Source organism: Apodemus sylvaticus, chromosome 15, assembly GCF_947179515.1.
Source record: "Apodemus sylvaticus chromosome 15, mApoSyl1.1, whole genome shotgun sequence".
Classification (NCBI taxonomy): Eukaryota; Metazoa; Chordata; class Mammalia; order Rodentia; family Muridae; genus Apodemus; species Apodemus sylvaticus.
The window spans coordinates 22,967,788-22,986,577 of record NC_067486.1 but is presented as its reverse complement, the minus strand read 5'-3'; the positions used below and the strand labels follow the sequence as shown (position 1 = coordinate 22,986,577).

Genomic DNA, 18,790 nt, shown 5'->3' with positions numbered 1-18,790 from the left:
TCAATGTCTGGAAGGCTCAAAACTTCCTGTAACTTCAGCTCCCAGTGATCTGATGCCCTTTTCCTTACTTTGCAGACAACTACACTCACTTGTACACAGCCCTACACAGATACGCATACATACACAAAACTAAACTTAGTGAGTAAATAATCTTTTGAATAAAATGCAAGACATGCTCTTATATCCTGGGGAGGCAAAAATAGGACAATTGCAAGGACAATTGTGCCTAGAGTAACTGGGAAGACCCAGGCAATGAGAATTCCTACTTCAAAGGCGATGTACATCTCTCGTGACACTGACACTTGAGTTGGATCTCTGGCTTCAACACACACAACTCTGTGTGTGCTGATGTAATCATATGCCCCCAATATACATAGGAAAACACACACGTGCATATAAAGCTTTAATTTTAAAATTATTACATACAACTTCATTTAGAAACAGGATGGTATTAAAACAAAATACATGGTGTGGGTCACACCCCAGCCTTGCTGCCAAACTTATAAATCTGGAAACAGTAAGGGACAGTTAGCCTTCACATACATAGAAGAACCTGTCTTCTTCATATTGTCTTGCTTGACATACACAGCAAGAAGACGATCATCACTAAAACACTAATAATAAAAAAGCAGTGAAGAACATGGGTATTCACTCTACTTGACATTTTGCTTTGGCAACTTATAACAAACTATAGAGGGGTTGAGAAGTAAGAAATATCTGTGGCATAGAAATGCCTTGATTAAACAGGTGGGTTGCAAAATGTCAAGTAAATATAGATTGTATTTCAAATAATAGTGTGAATTACTCTAACTCCTCACATTACAAGCACAAATTGATGAAATGTGCCTTCCCCTCCCAGCCCTTAAGTAGGAATTCCAGACCTGTGTTAGCCATAATCCCCCCCACACACACACCTAGGGTGGAGCTCTCAGACCAAGGTAAAGTTCATCATTTCTCCAGATCTACAAATTCCTGAATTAAGCAGGTGACCCACCCAGCCTCCAGAGCAGTGGATCCAACACCCGCTGAGGGGTCAGTCCAGTTCTCCTGAACAAACTTTGGAATTTGGGGGAAGGGTTTCAACTGAAACTTTAAATTCTGAGTCCTCCATTAAACCTTGGGACCTTGATCAGCAGCTGTTGTCTTGGTCTTGGTCTTCTCTTGTTGCCTTCCCATACATCCCCAGCTTCCCTTCCAGGTAACCAGTTTGATGTAACTGTGGGCAGTTACAATGAAAGAAATTCACAAGATGACTAACATGTATCCAGACAGCTCCCATTTAATTTGAGCTATGCACTGAATCGTCAGCATCTTTATGCTGGAGTCTCATCATCAGTTATGTAACAAGACTTGTTTCATGAAGTTTTATCAAATTTGATAAGTTAAAATGTTCCAAAAGCAATAATGATCCTTGTAACTATTAGGTAAAGTCATGTTTATTTTTATCATCATAGTGGATAGACACTATTCATAGTTTTTTGAGTAAAATTCACAAACATTTCTTAGAGGACTGAGAAAAATTATATTAATCCACTCAAAATTCCTATCATTAAATCAAAAATTAGAATTTCATCTTAAGCAATGTACGTCCATAAATTATTAATTTCTTGAGCACAATAGCACAACAACCTTATTTGCAGTGCATAACAAGTTCTTTATAATTACAAGGTCCACATAAACCCAACATATTTCACTAAACAATATATTTTCAAATTAAAAAAATTATTTTTCTGTAATAGATATGTACAGTGATATTGAATTGGCTCCACTGCAAAACACAAACCTTCCCATTTCCTTTAGGAACTGTGCCTTTAACATATTCACTTATTATAAAGCTAAGTAGCAGATGTAAACATTCAATGCTGAAATTCACTTAGAAGCAGGTAAGGAGAAACAAACAGCTTTAGAATATATTCAGAATGTGTTTGTCATGTCCATACTTTGTTTTCTAATTTTTGATTCTCCAAAATGTATTAAAACAGGTATGCCTGAATTACAGAATGAATAATGCATTCTAAAGCAGTGACTGGATACATTGCTGCTGTTGACAAATTTGTTAGTCCATAATTTTAAACTGGATGAAAGAAGGCATTCACCCCATCTGCGTGTTACATTTATCTGGTTGAAGATCTGTCCTTGTTCTTTCTTTAAGTACAAAATTATACTTACAAATTGGTGGTCTTTGAAAGAGAAGAAAAAAGAGAAACAACTATTAGTAAAGTAGCAAATTTTATTTTCTCTTAATGTATTAATGTAATATATTATAAGAATAGTCTATTCTGTAACTAGTTAATTTTCCAAAAGAAGGGCATTGGAACAATCCTGTACAACTGAATTCATTTGTCCTATCTGTGTATGATCACAGAGATCATACTTATGAGAAGGAAAATAATTTTCATTTCCACTCCTACCTCTACTACTATATAAGATGTTCACATTGTATAGAATAATTGTATAGGATAATAGACATTGCTACTGAAATTAGTGTCTTATTAAATTCAACATTAATGTAGCTACAATCCTCTTTTCATCATGACTACCTCCAAGGAGAGAGAGTGACATATGAAACATATTTTTCTACAAGCATTTCTTCAACCCTGTTTTGCCATTTATGGAAATAAGATATTATACATTTTATGAGATTGTGTATACAGTATTTGAGATGATTAATATATCAAACAACTGGTTAATTCAGAATCTTGTCCAGAGGCTTGTTTTCTTGTTAATCTTTAAAGAAACTTGCAAACAAAAACGAATCAAAAAAAATACCACAAGAAATCAAATTAATTAGCAAAAGTTTGGTAAAAAAAAAAAAATCTATGGAAGGGGAAAAATTAACACATGGTTGAAATAATTTTTTATGAAACAAACACCTAGTTCTTAATTTGCAGATGATGAGATAATTTACAATGAAAGTCCCCAAAATTTCCAAAATAAAACTGCTAAGACTAAAATGCGCACTTACCAAAGTCAGAGACTATAACAGCATCATATCAATTCTCAGAAAAATCCTATGAAAATTATACTATTGCTCTGTATGTGTAGGCTGAGGCATTGATACAAAGAGAAACTAAATACAAATCATCTAAAGCATTATAACGGGTGTGCAGCAAAGCAACCCCAAGTATGATATTCAGGACTTGAAAAATGCAGCAATTGTTTTGCCAAGGCTTCTACAGCTTCATATGCTTAAAATGTAGAGTTTCACTCCTCCTCCACTGTCTGTTGCATGGACTCAAAATCATCAATAGTAACTAAGTCAAAAGAAGTCAAGACAACCATACAGTTTATCTTACTTTAATCAACCTCCTAGCTGGTGGAAATACTATTGGGTGTGTTGTTGTTGTTGTTTATTGTTTATTTGTCTTGTAACATAGCTCAGGTTGATCTTGAGTTCACTTTAAACCTTCTTCTGTATCCTACATATGCAGAGATGGCAGGCTTGAACCACTACAGCTATCAATGTTATAAAACACTTAAGAGCAGATTTTGTTTAAAGTGCTTGACTTTTATAAGAAATACATTTTGTGTTTGCATATATAATGTCAACTCTGATCATCTTAAAAATTAACATGGATACTTCACATTTGAAATAGTAAAGATTGGTTGCCAACTTTCATTTTCATATCATGGGCTAGAATTGTTGAATGATTCTACTCAAATACTAGAAAAAGTTTCAGATATCAGCAGAAGCAGCTTTCATTATGTTATAGGAGATGATAGTGTGTGCTTCTGGGGACTGAAGGTGACTCATCAGTTAATGGCACTTGCTACTCTTCCAAAGGACCATGGAGGGGAGGTCCATATCCAGTAAGCACAAAGCAGCTATAGAAGGTTCCAAGGCACAGGATTCCCTCTTCTGGAAGATGCAGGCACTGCAAGCAAGGAGCGCACGGTTGCCTCCATAGGCAGAATACACATACGCATGAAATAAATTAAAAATATTTTCTGAAAAAAAAAAAAAACCTAAAGTAATGTCAAGGGAAGATTTTTAGTCCCTCTGAAACTTTACACCAATTCTTGCCCTATTCTGTTGTACTTTCGAATGAATATGGCTTCAATACTTAAATTTCGTGTGCCACAATTTAACACTCTTTTTATGTTAAACATGTAACAGACTTACAAATGAAAAAATTACCTCAGCTGCTCCGTGCCTTTCCAGACTACATGTCTAAGATATACGAACAAAGCAAGGATGTTTTCTTTCACTTTTTAAAATATAAAGAAGATCACAAGCTAATCACCACAGATTTAGGTTATTAACACATAGAATATATGTCCTATTAAATAACCCCACAGTTCATAAGGCATGTGAAACATTATAAGAACAGTTTAAGCCGATGTGTCAGGCCTACTAACCTTAAATTTTGCCAGTGTGTATGTGAGAGTTCACTTTTCTTTGTCTTTATATTACTAAGAGTCATCTATTTTCGCTGTCAAGACTCTCATTTTAAAGTGTTTTATTTTATACTTGATATGTTCTGCTTTCTCATGAAAGCACTATTTCAAGGGAGATGTTTCCTTGTTACAAGTACCAAGAGAAAAAATTTTTTTATATTTTTTATTTTAGTATATACATTGAATATTACACTTCTAATTCTTTGCTTATTACAGATTAATACAAGAGGAAATATAAACTTCAATAACATTGGAAGCAATGCTAAGATAATAACTAAAATTAAATCCAATCTAGTTTCTACAGCAATCTATAAATAACAAAACAAATGTTAAGAAATACCCTTTTTCTTTTCTGAAAAAAAATCTTCCTGAGAGCTTTGCGTGATTTATCGCTTTTACTTTTCCTAATGTTCCTTTGCAAATGACTTAGAGAAATATGTTAAGCAAATGGGGAGGGAAGGGGACTGATGGGACTTTTGGAGAGTGGGGGTCCAGAAAAGGGGAAATCATTTGAAATGTAAATAAATATATCAATAAAAAAAAGAAAAAAAGCATTAAAACAGAGACAGAGATACAGCTTGTCTTAACTTCTAGACAATAATAAATTCACAACATACAGGTCACTAGCTAGACAAAGTGTGCTTTAAGTGTGCTTAAAAGGTGGAAGTAAATTAACCTAGGTTAAATACTTCTCCAAGTCTGCCTAGAATAGCATGAAATCAGGCCATCTAAAGAACATCTGTCCAAAAGGAATTTAATAGCTTCTTGAAAATCGGCCTCAAAGATATTTATAGAAACTCTCCATTTATAAAATATATTTACAGCACTGCTCAAATTTAGACCACACCAGGCAGCAGAACAAATTAGTACCTAGGCCAACAGATAGACTTCATCTCGCAACTGGGGAAAAAAGATATAGAGACCCAAAACCAAACCGTAGACAGAGCCAGAAAAAATGTGCAGAAGAGGAGGAAAGACTGGAGGGGTCAAAGAGTCAGGGCACCAAGAGAACACAATCCACAGAATCAACTGAGCATAGCTTATAGGGCCTCACAGAGACTAATGTGACAGTTGGGGAGCCTGTATGGGCCTGATCTGGATTATCTGCATATATGTTCTAGTTGGGTAGCATGATGTTCTTGTGGGACTCCTAACAGTAGCACAAAGGACTGTCTCTGACTCTTTAATTTGCTCTTGAGATGTTCTTCTTCCAACTGTGTTGCCTCATCCAGCCTTGATATGAGGATATGTGACTCGTTTTATTGCTACCTGTGTTGTGTTCAGTTGATATCAGGGAGGCCTGCTCTTTTCTGAAGGGAAACAGAGAAGAAGAGGATCTGGAGGATAGAGGCAGTGGAATAGGAAATAGGAATCCCAAATGAATACAGGTAAATGATACAGAAACAAAAAGAAATTCAAGATGAGATTGAAACTTTAGATGGAATCTTATTTTTAAAAAAAGAAAGAAAAGAAAAGAAAAGGACCAAAATCTTCAGGGCAAGGAAAATGGAATTCAAAGACAAGAGTTAATTACCAAATTCCTTCATAGAAGAAAATATGATTTTTTTTACCATTTATGCTTTGAATTTATTATAGTACAAAATTATAATCAACCATTCCTTACAGCAATCAAAGATATGTGAATAAAATTATCAGGCATATTATAATCTAACTGTTCCAATTAAGAAAAAACCTTGATTATCCAAAGAAAATAATGTGTCATTTTTGAGAAACAAAGAATATATGCCAATAGACCTTTCAATACAATCAAGGCAACAGACACCATAGCAACCTGTGAAAATACTGAAAGTAATATTTGTTTCAGGATGAAGAAAATATGAGGAACTTTTCAAAGACCTTATATTGTGCTTCCTTAATAATGCACCTACAATACAAAGCACTGTTGTGAAAACTACTTTAGAAAGTAAGATAAACCACGGGAGAACATGCCGTTATCAACAAAAGCATCTAAGGAAGGGACTGAGAAGCTACATTTGGTAAAATTCTTCCCTTACAAACAGGAGGACAGAAATTAGAAATCCCAGCACCCATGTAAACCAGGATTCAGGGGTGAGACACAAAGAAATCCCAACCCCTTAGAACTTGCTGCTATATGTATGAAAGAGAATCCAGTGAGCTCAGATTCAATAGAAGTCTAGGTTCCAAAAGAAATCAAAGTTGAGTAAAGAAAATTGCTGACTTTAATCTCTGGCCTATACAAGACACATGCCTTTACATATACCAGAACAAACACATGAATTCATATTTGAAGTTATATGTACACACATATATACTACAAATAGAAAACAAAAAGCCACAGCAAGAATTTACCTACACTGTCATTAATTTTATTTAGCTAAATGTATAAATGCCTAAATTCAAGAGTACAAATGACCTCATCATTACCATTTGAAAAATGCCAATTAACAGCAAGCTATATTTGCATACCTGTTAAAAAACCGAAACCAAGCAACCAATCAAAAAGCAATCCCAAAATAAAAGCAAAAAGTAACCTAGTTGTGGTTTGAATGAGATGTCACCCATAAGCTTCTGGCATTTGAATACTTGGTCTCCAGCTGGTGGGAGTTTGGAAAGGATTAGGAGGTGTGGTCTTTTGGGGAAGGAATGACACTGGAACTGGTTTCCTGTCTCAGAAGTCTCCCTCCATGCCCAGGATGCTGCTCTAGTACCATGCCCGCTTGCCTGCTGCTGTGTTCCCTGCCAAAATGCTGATAGACTCCTATGTCTTTGCCAGGACAAGTCCCACTTAAATGTATTTTGCATAAGTGACCTTAATCATATTTGTTTATCACTATAATATGAAGTAACTAAAAGAGTGGTAGAGGAACACTTGTCAAAGAGCAATAAACATATACTGCTGTTCAAAAGTAGCAAAACATAAAGTTTCTTTGAAAAATTATTTGACTATTTCTTATAAAGTATTTTTATTAGATATTTTCTTTATTTACATTTCAAATGCTATCCCCTTTCCCAGTTTCCCCTTTGAAAACACCCTATCCCATTCCCCCGCTTCCCTGTGCTCATCAATCAACCCACTCCCACTTCCCTGTCCTGGCATTCCACTATGTTAGGGCATCCAGCCTTCTCAGGACCAAGGGCCTCTCCTCTCATTGATGTCCAAAAAGGCCATCCTCTGCTACATATGTGGCTGGAGTCATGGGTCCCTCTATGTGTATTCTTTGGTTGGTAGTTTAGTCCCTGGGAGCTCTGGAGATACTGGTTGGTTCATATGCTCCTCCTATGGGGCTGCAAGCTCCTTCAGCTCCTTGGGTCCTTTCTCTAGTTCCTTCATTGGAGATCTTGTGCTCAGTCCAATGGTTGGCTGAGAGCACCCACCTCTGCATTTGTCAGACACTGGTAGAGCCTCTCAAGAGACACCTATATCAAGCTCCTGTCAGCAAGCACTTGTTGGCATCAACATTAGTGTCTGGGTTTAGTGACAGTATATGGGATGGATCCCTAGATGGAGCAGTCTCTAGATGGCCTTTCCTGATTCTCTGCCCCACACTTTCTCTCTGTATCTCCCTCCATGAGTATTCTTTCTGTTCCTCCTTCTAAGAAGGACCAAAGTATCCATACTTTGGTCTTTGTTCTTGAATTTCATTTGGTCTGTGATTTGTATCTTAGATATTCCAAGCTTCTGGGTTAATATCTTATAAAGTTTAGGATATATCATATGACCCAATAATCCTAGTTCTTGATATCTATATAAGAAAAAATTACACCTTATAGCCATATTAAAAACCCATATGCAAATATAAGTTTACTAATAAGAAACAAAACTACAGCTCATGTCCTTTAAATGGTGATTGGGTAAGTTATGTAATACTTTTAAATGAAACACTATTAATCCATAATCATCAATGTTAAAGAGAGCAGCTATGTGCAAAATGCCACATTTACAGTAACCTATCATGCTGTGTCTATAATATCTGGAAAAGTATAAGCCGGCCACAGCTCCAATTCTACCTCCAATTGCTGTGTAGTTTTGCAAAAGTAGGGGTTTTTTTTGCTGAAGCAAAAATATTAATATTTATGCTTTGATTAAATCATTATATATGAATCAATTTTTCAAAATCAGCAATTAATAAATTGGGCCTCATGAAACTGACAATTTCCTGAAAGGTCAGAACATTTTCAAAGGGACAATACAGCAGTCTAAAGAATGGGAAAATATTGTTACTAACTCCAGATCTGACAGAGGGTTGATATCCAAAATACATAAAGAACTCAGGAAATTAGACAATGACAAACCAAATAAAGCAATTAAAAGATTGGGTACAGAGAGCTTTACAGAGGAATGGCTAATGGCCAAGAAGCTCTTGAGGAAATGTTCAACAACGTTTGTCATCAGGGAAATACAAATCAAAACAATCAAAATGACTCTGAAATTTTAACCCACTCCCCTGAGAATGACTAAGATCAAAAACTCAAAGAAGAGCTCATGCTGAGGATTATCTGTCACAAGGCAAACACCATTCCTTTGCTGGTGGGAGTGCAAATTTATACAACCAATTTGGAAATCAATTTAGTGTTTTCTCCAAAAATTGGGAATAGATCTACCTTATGACCTGGCTATAGCACTCCTATACTAAAAAAATGCTCCACCATACCACAGGGACACTTGCTCATCTATGTTCATAGATAACTAGAAGCATAGTTTTATTCATAATAGCCAGATGCTGGAAACAAGCTAGATGTCCCTCAACTGAAGAAAGGATAAAGGAAATGTGGTGCATCTACACAATGGAGTATGACTTGCCATTAAAAACAAAGATATCATGAAATTTGCAGGCAAATGAATGAAATGAGAAAAGATCACCCTGCATGAAGAAAGACAGATGTGGTTTGTACTCATTTATAAGTGTCTATTAGTCACGAAGAACAGGATAATAATGCTGTGCTACAAACCACAAAGAAGCTAAGTAACAAGTAAGGCCCAAGTGTGTGTGTGTGTGGGGGGGGGTGTTTGAGTCTCACTGAGAAGGGGAAATAGATTAGACATTGGTGGTGAATAGAGGGAGACTACTGGGTTGGGGAGAAGTGGGAATGGGAACAGGAGGGATCACCTGCAGGAAAGATAGAGGGAGAGAGTCCTGAGAGAAAAAAGAATGGATTGGGAAGGGAATATCTGGGACTAGCTAGATACCTGGGACAATGGAAATTTCCAGGAATCTAAGAGGCTAAGACTCCTAGCAATTCAGGATTTAGAGCCCGAACTGGCCATCTCCTGTAACCAAGCAAAATTCCCAATGGAGCGATTGTGATACCAAACCAGGCACAAAACCTTATAGCCAAAATCTGTCCAACCTAAAAGATGTACAGGGATACAAAATGGAGGATAATTTGAGAGATGGGCTGACCAATGACTGGTCCATCTTAAAATCCCTTCCATGAAAGGGAACCCAGTCATGACACCATTCATGATAGGCTGCTATTCTTGCAGACAGGAGTCTAGCATAACTGTCCTCAGAGAAGCTTCACCCAGCAATTGATGGAAACTGATGTCAAGACCCACAGCCAAACATTCTTAAGTGGAGCTTGAGAAATCCTGTGGGAGAGGGGGAAGAAGGATTGAAAGAGTCTGCAGAAAATATCACAAGAAAATCTACAGAAGCAACCAACCTGGGCACATAGGTGCTCATAGCTACTGAACTGTCACCCATAGAGTGTGCATGGGACTGACCTAGGCCTTCTGTATATATGTAACAGTTATTCTGCTGGGTCTTCTGAAAGGACTCCTAAAGTGGAATCTGGGGCTGTCTCTGACTGAATACCCTGCCTTTGAATCCATGTCCACTAACTGGGTTGTATTGTCTAGCTACAATAGACAAAGATATGCCTAGTCTTACTGCAACTTGATGTGCCAAGGCTGATTTATATCCTTGGGAGGCTTCCCCTGTTCTGAGGAGAAGGGAAGGAGGGGATGTGGTGGGAGGGAAGATGGGAACACTAAGAAGAGAAGAAGGAGAAAAAGGTACAATCAGGATATGAAGCAAATATCTTTAAAAAAAATTAAATAGTGATACAAATCAAGAAGTATTAATAATGATGTCTTAGTTGAAACATTACATATGAATCATTTTTAGAAATCATTTGCAATCAATACCTATTTGTTAATTCATAGAAATGCTTTTTTATTATAAAAATAAGTACCAAAGCAGGTATAGATCAAAACTACAAATTTGATCTTCAATGTATGATGATATCCTGCTCCAACCATACATTTGTAAGAAATGATATTAAATGTTCTTGCTGGTATATCTATTGATTTTGGTACTTTTTGTATACATTTTGACCACAGGGACAATGAAACTTCCTTTTATCACTATAATAGAATTTTACTATTTTTGAATGTATGTATATTATCGTGCTTAAATTATAAGATGATTTGCACTTAAATTAATTTCTCCACACTCCTCTGTGAATATAGAACTCATCGAAATGTATGTTCTCGGCCTCAGGAAATGTCTCAGTCAGTAACACAAGGTGGGGACCTGAATTGAATCCCTAGCACTCACATAAAAAGGCACTCTTATAAATTTGCCAGATTCCTGGGGCTCATAATTATGAGGCCAGAAAGATACCCTTTCTTCAACAAAGTGTGAATGGCAATTGAAGAATGATATGTAAAATATCAGTACACACACATGTACATGCCCAAAGGCACCCATACACACATAAGACATTTATATCACTATACCCCCCACATATAAGTATATATATATATATATATATATTATCATATTTTGTTTTTGTTTTTGCTTTCTTCAACTATTTATATACTGTACTACACTTTTATTTCTAAAAGATAATTGGGAATTCAATTTGTACAATAGATAGATAGATAGACAGATAGAAGGTGGGTGAAAATAGAAATATTACAACAAACTAAAGATATTACAACCAATACCAAAACTATTTCTTTTGTGATGAGAATATGGGGTGGGATATGTATGAGATATGCATGCATGCATGTGTGCATGTGTAGTACACCTACCTATGCCTGCACACGCAGAGACCAGAACACAATGTTACATATCCCCCTAGCATTTTATAACTTATTTCTTTGAGATAGGATCCCTTACTGAAGTTGGAGTTTTCTGTGTTGTCTAGCCTGGATGGTGAGCATGCTTCAGTGATCTCCTTGTCTCTTCTTGCAGCACTGGCATCACAGCTGCATAGAATAATCCCTGGTCCTGTCCATGGGCCTAAGAACCCTACCCTGACCCTACTGATTTACCCCAACACAAAAGCCATGTTTTCTCTCTTCCTCTTCCACTTCTCTGTCTCAATCTCCACTGACGCAGCTGACATTTATTGCTTGCTGATCCTTTTATTTTCCTCTTAAACTCTAGTAACATTATTTTTGAACTTCAAAGCAAAATGAACAAAAGAAAGTGTTGATAAGGCAAAGGACACTGTCAAAAGGACAAAACAGCAACAAACAAATTGGGAAAAGATCTTCACCAACCTGCCATCCAACAGAGGGCTAATATCCAAAATATACAAAGAATTCAAGAAGTTAGACCCCAAGATAACCAAATAACCCTATTGAAAATGGGGTACAGAGCTAAACAAAGAATTTTCACCTGAAGAATTTCTAATGGCTGAAAAGTATCTTAGGAAATGTTCAACATCATTAATCATTAAGAAATGCAAAACAAAACAACCCTGAGATTTCACCTTACACCAGTCAGAATGGCTAAGATTGAAAACTCAGGAGACAGCAGGTTTTGGCAAGGGTGTGGAGAAAGAGGAGCATTCCTCCACTACTGATGGGAATGCAAGTTGGTACAACCACTCTGGAAATCAGTCTGGTGGTTCCTCAGAAAACTGGGCATGACATTTCTGGACGACCCAGCTATATCACTCCTGGGCATATTCCCAGAGGATTCTTCAACATGCAATAAGGACACATGTTCCACTATGTTCATAGCAGCCTTATTTATAATAGTCAGAAGCTGGAAATAACCCAGACGTCCCTCAATGGAGAAATGGATACAGAAAATGTGGTATATATACACAATGGAATACTACTCGGCAATTAAAAACAATGAATTCATGAAATTCTTAGGCAAATGGTTGGATCTGGAAAATATCATCCAAAGTGAGGTAACTCCTTCACAAAAGAATACACATGGAGTGCAGTCACTGATAAGTGGATATTAGCCCAGAAGCTCTGAAAACTCAAGACACAACTCACATATCAAATGATTCCCAAGAAGAAGGAAGGAGAGAGTCCTGATCCTGGAAAGGCTTGATGCAGCATTGTAGGGGAGTACCAGAACAGAGAAGTGGGAGGGGGTTGATTGGGGAACAGGCAGAGGAAAGAGGGCTTATAGGATTTATGTGGAAGGGGGAACCAGGAAAGGGAAAATCATATGGAATGTAAACAAAGAATATAGAAAATGAATAAATAGATAAATAAATAAATAAATAAATAAATAAATAAATAAATAAATAAATAAATAAAAGTGTTGATAATCCTTTAAAGGACTATATTGTACAGAATTTCCACCCATGTAATAACTTGTGAAATTATGTGTGTATGTTTTTTCTCTTGAATAAACAATGTGATTCTAAATTATCCTTAGTATCACTCAAGACAAAATAAATACATTATATAATATTTGTAATACATTTTTAACATTCTGGGGTTTGTGTATGATAAAATTAGCCAACATTTGTACCCATAAATTCTTAACCAAAACTTACAGAGAACTTTTAATATATTAAGACAGAATATTGTAATTAAAATTTCAATTTCCTACCTTTCTGGATGTGTGAGTGATTTTAACAGGAGACTCTTTATTCTGTACTCGCATGTGGGACAGTAAGGATTTGTGGACTGAAAATACGTCATGCTAATGCGTGAAATGTTCACAATATCATTTACGAACTGAGCAAGAATCTTGACTTCTTGAAGATTAGCAAATGGCTTGCTCTTCCTAGGCAGAAGAAATTATATGTTCAATATATTAATAAATTAAATATATTTTTAAGTCAGCATAATTGTAATGAGGCAGAACACAGAGGAAAATTTTATAGTGAAGAAGTCAGACAAAGCTGAATAGAGTAACAATAAAAATCTATACATTCCCATACAGACACATGAGTGTATACTTTTGTCTAAGACTAGTTTTTCTGTATTTGACTTTATAGATCCTTCAACCATCCTAGTCCCTTCAGTTGACAAGGAGTTCAAACGAAAAACAATCCCAACATTCTTTAGAGTAATTTTCTTTAAAGAAAATTCCTAAAATAAAATACTGAGATTTAAAATGAAAAAGTAAAGTAAATATTTTAAATTTAAAAAGTAATATTTTATAAGCATAATTTCATGACCACTCTCAATATATCAGGATAGAATCCACACTTCAACCATATGCTTAGAAATCATTTAGCCAGAAACTTCCTTTCTAGACTATTATAAGATTGGCCATTTTAAATGTAAAAGAACAAAACCAAAACTAAGATGCTTTCTAGAATTCACCCACCATGTGTTATAAAAAAAATACTTATAAATCTTTTTATTGCTCCTTCTCAAGTTCTTCATCTTTGTGTATAAGAAATATGAGACCATAAAATAATCTCTAGTATTATAGTATTGGCCGAATCCAAACAAAACAGAGCCCACTCTACTGCCATCCCTCAGAGGTTAAGGATATTAAAGAGGTAAGCCAGAGGAACCACAGGAGGAGGAGAAAGGGAAGAAAGGAGAGAAAGTACAGGGAAATCTTCACTGAGAGATGTGACTGTTTTGCAGGGCAAAGTGCAGGAGCAGAGGCCCAGGTCCATTTAGAACAGAGAGCAGCACTTGGAACCCAGCATTTCCTGCTAACCTTGACCTCTCCTTGCTCTACAGTCCCTTAAATTCTTTACATAGTAAACTAGATGCTCCAAAGGATATCACCATTCCCTCCGATGTGCACCTCTGGTTTTGCCCCGATTAGGTGACTCGCTTTCCCCTCCAGGATATAACTTCATTGAACACATCAACATATTTGAAAGAGCATATGCAAATTTCTGAGTTACTGCATCACACACAGTTAGGAATGTCACTGCCAATTCCCATCATCTCCAGAGGTTCCAAATGCCTGGACTCTTAGCCCCTCTATATCAAGGGGTTCTCTTCTCTTGTCTCTGTTACTTTTCTCTCCCCAAACCCAATTCAACATTTCAGACTCTACCCACAACTTACCGATTTTCTCCATCTCCCTCTCCTCTCGTCCTCCCTTGATATCAGATTGCCTCAGTGTAAACAATTATTAAAATTGGAGGAATGCTTGTTTTAATATTAATTTAAAGACTATCTGCCTCACTAGTCTGAAATATTTAAAGACAGATGTGATTTATTAAAAAAGAAAAAGAAAGCCTCCACTGCTTAGCCTGTTTCCACTCAAAACATTTAGTGAAAGATTAAATTGGATACAGTCTGTAGATACTCAACTCCTGGTATGATGGTTTGATATAGACAGGGTTCACTGTTCAAATTTTGATATTATTCTAGACTGGTTTACTTTAATCAATTTCATCCTTCCAATGAATCATAAAAATACATCACACATAGATTTAGAAGTCTCCAAACCTCTAAAATATCTCTCACTCTTTGTTTTTATTCCACTGAATTTGTTTAGTTCCCTTTGTCTCTCACTGAAAGGCATCTTCAGACTCTGGAGTTTTCTATAATCTCACTATCATTCATCTGAGTGATTCCTCAGCTATGAATATTTAAGACTCATATCCTCTATTTACAAGCCTACAGTGAGGTGCGGTGATATATCTTAGTGGATAAGAGGCTGCCATAACTTACAACCTGAGTTTCATTCCTGGAGTCCAAATGATAGAAGCAGAGACTCAGTATCCAAGAATTGTCCTTGAATCCCAACATACATGCTGTAGCATGCATATTCTCCCTTATACCGCATACACAACACACACACACACACACACACACACACACACAAGCACATGCATGCACGTGCATACACAGACACACATACACATTACATTTCATCAATTAAATGTATTGTGTTACTATTCAATCAATTAAATGGCTTTTATTCATATGGAAAAAATGATCATATAACAACAATATGTATGAAGTCAGTATATCTGCAGTGATGCCCTAATTTTCCAAAAACAGAAAGAAAATCAAATAAAAGAAAAAAGGAAATAAAAATAAAAATAAGATGCAGTGTTTGCAGATCATGTATAAGAATGAGGGGTGAACCAGGGAAAAGAAGAGGAAGAATCATTAATAAGTCTTAGGTGATCCTATTTTCCACGTATAATATTGCATATTTTGTACAAAGAGCAGATATTCTTATTTCAGTGCGTGAAGGGAAAATGAGAAGTCTTTTAAGATTCTTTGATTCTTCTCTTTTCTGGACAAAAGTTCAAATGCCTTGTAACTCTACTATAAAAGCAATAACCAAGCTTAGGTAAACATTTATTTATTATTATAATTATGTTTTCTTATTTACATTTCAAGTGCTATCCCCTTTCCTCATTTCTCCTCGTAAAGACCCCTATCCTTTGCCCCTTTCCCCTGCTCACTAACCCACACACTCATACTTCCCTTACCTGGCATTCCCCTACCCTGGGGCATCCAGCCTTCACAGGACCAAGGGCCTCTCCTCTCACTGATGTCTGACAAGGCCATCCTCTGCTGCTACCCATGTGGTTGGAGCCATGGGTCCTTCCATGTATACTCTTTGGTTGGTTGTTTAGTCCCTGGGAGGTTTGTGGGTACTGGGTGGTTCATATTGTTGTTCCTCCTATGGGGCTGTAAACCCCTTCAGCTCCTTGGGTCCTTTCTCCAGCTCCTCCATTGGGGACTCTGTGCTCAGTTCAATGGTTGGCTGAGAGCTTCCCCCTCTGTATTTGTCGGGCACTAGCAGAGCCTCTCAGGAAACAGTTATTATCAGGCTCCTGTCAGCAAGTACTTTTTGGCATTCACCAAAATGACACTATAGTGTCTAGGTATATATGGGATGGATACCCAGGTGGGCAGTCTCTGGATGGTCTTTCCTTCAGTCTTTGCTCCACACTTTGTCTCTGCATCTCCTCCCATGGGTATTTTGAACCCTATATCAGAAGGACCAAAGTATCCACACTTTGGTCTCTCTTCTTAAGCTTCATATGGGTATTCCAAGTTTCTGTGCTATATACTCTTATCAGGGAGTGTATACCATATGTGTTCTTTTGTGATTGGGTTACCATACTAAGCATGATATTTTCTAGTTCCATCTATTTACCTAAGACTTTTATGAAGTCATTGTTTTTAATAGCTGAGTACATTTGTAAAAATATATCACATTTTCTGTATCCATTCCTCTGTTGAGTGACGTCTGGGTTCTTTCCAGCTTCTGGCTATCATAAATAAGACCACTATGAACATAGTGGAGCATGTGTCCTTATTACATGTTGGAGCATATTCTGGGTATATGCCCAGGAGTGGTATAGCTGGGTCCTCTGGTAATACCATGTCCAATTTTCTGAGAAACTACCAAACTGATTTCTAGAGTGGTTTTACCAGTTTGCAATCCCACGTGCAATGGAGGAGTGTTCTTTCTCCACATCCTTTCCAGCATCTGCTGCCACCTGAGTTTTTGATCTTAGCCATTCTGGCTGGTGGGAGGTGGAATCTCAAGATTGTTTTGATTTGCATCCCTTTCTATACTGACTCTATTATGAGCAAATGTAGCACTATTTCACAGTGTTTAACTGCTTGTAAAATTAATCAGAACAAATTCCTTTACCTATTGGAAAAACTGAAGCAGCTGTGTAAATAACGTAGTCTGTGTGTTCGTTATGAGTTTAGTTATTCTTTTTTATCTGGATCTTTGAAAGCAAATTCTCCCAGTTTGCTTATAAGATTGCATTACTTTTAAGGATGTTAACTCCTTTTCTACCTTCTCATACCATATTATGTGGCAATCTATCCTAAAACTCACTACTCATATTCAATTAGGCATTACCTCTACCAGTATTTTGGTTCCTTCTGAAGAATAACACTATCTCAGGTTGAGTGCCCTCAAGTAAGAGGGCTACCATTGTTTGGCAATTAAACCTGCATCCAGTCGTAGATGATTTTTCTTTCTCTTAATTGACAACTGGCTCTATCTATATGTTATACTATGTTTAGAAACCAGACATAATATATTTATTCTATTGGCCAAATTAGGGTATTATAATTAACTAAGATGTGAAAACAATAAAAGTTGGAGATAGCAACTGTGGCTCCTGCTCACCAATAACAGGTCAAAGTTGTGAAGCAATTTTATTGCCTATTATTAGCCAAATAGAGTTTATTGTTTACTCAGTCACCACACTTAAAAAGTTTCACTAGTAAATGATTCTCTAGTAGTTTAAACCAGCACATTTGAAACTATAATATCAATATATACTTTACCTTTGTATCATGCTTTTTTAAGAGAATTTTTATCTTGGATTTTAAGAATCTACCTAAGCAATAAATGGATGGTTAGCAAATTTGAGCTGTAAATGTGCTTAAAGATTATGTAACTTTATAAATGTGTATAATGAATTATACATATGTAGTAAGTCAATTGGAATTGAGGAAAAATGTGTGTTCAACATGTGTTTGGGAGCTTTGGAACTCAGGGATCTTGAAATGTTAAATTTGTCTCACACTATCATTGACTGATAGCACTAAAATTTTATTTATGACAGCAGTAAAATGATATTGTTTAAAAGCTTGAGAAAGTGGACAGGCAAGATGTTTAGAAGGAACACTGGGATTAAGAGTCAAAAACATGACACAAAAAGAGCTTTACCTAATCTTTGTTCCTGTGACTGAGCAGACAAGTGCAGCCAGGTACACAGGGAACACCAGAGTGTAAGATCGCATGGGACACTGCCCACCAGGGCCCCACCTGCAACTAGAAGCTGGGCAGTGCCACCACAGCCATTTGTGTACCTCTCTTGCTAGGGGACATCTGCTCTGCAGGGAGTCCCATGCTTAGAAGTGGGGCCAGCATCTTCACTCCTGGCACTGAGTGGATTGTTATAGCCAGGAACTCAGAGATCACTTAGGACTCAGTCTGCCAGGGCCCCACCTCACCCAGGAGGTAGGCAGCCCCATAGCACTCTGTGCCAGGTGGAAGCCAGTTACCCAGAGATGCTGAGATAGGCTTGTAGCACACAGGAGGGACAAGCACCAGGCAGTGACAGCAGGACCAACTAACACCAGAGATAACCAGATGGCAAAAGGCAAACATAGGAATGTTATTAACAGAAATCAAGGCAATATGGCACCATCCAAACCCAATTCTTCCACAATAGCAAGTCTTGTATGTCCCAACACGCAAGAAAAGCAAGATTTGGATTTAAAATCACAGCT

At 36.8% G+C, this 18,790-nt stretch overlaps 1 protein-coding gene across 1 annotated transcript in view; it reads right to left on the bottom strand.

The window, feature by feature from the left end:
* Window positions 1–2,092: 2,092 nt before the first annotated feature.
* The window catches only part of Lipi (lipase I), a 51,480-nt gene continuing 34,782 nt past the window's right edge, over window positions 2,093–18,790 (bottom strand). Inside the window, exons 10-11 of the mRNA XM_052159102.1 lie at window positions 13,194–13,370; window positions 2,093–2,180 (exon numbers count right to left, since the gene is read on the bottom strand). Of these exons, the coding sequence (XP_052015062.1) occupies window positions 2,093–2,180; window positions 13,194–13,370 (265 nt within the window). The remainder of the gene's footprint in view (window positions 2,181–13,193; window positions 13,371–18,790) is intronic.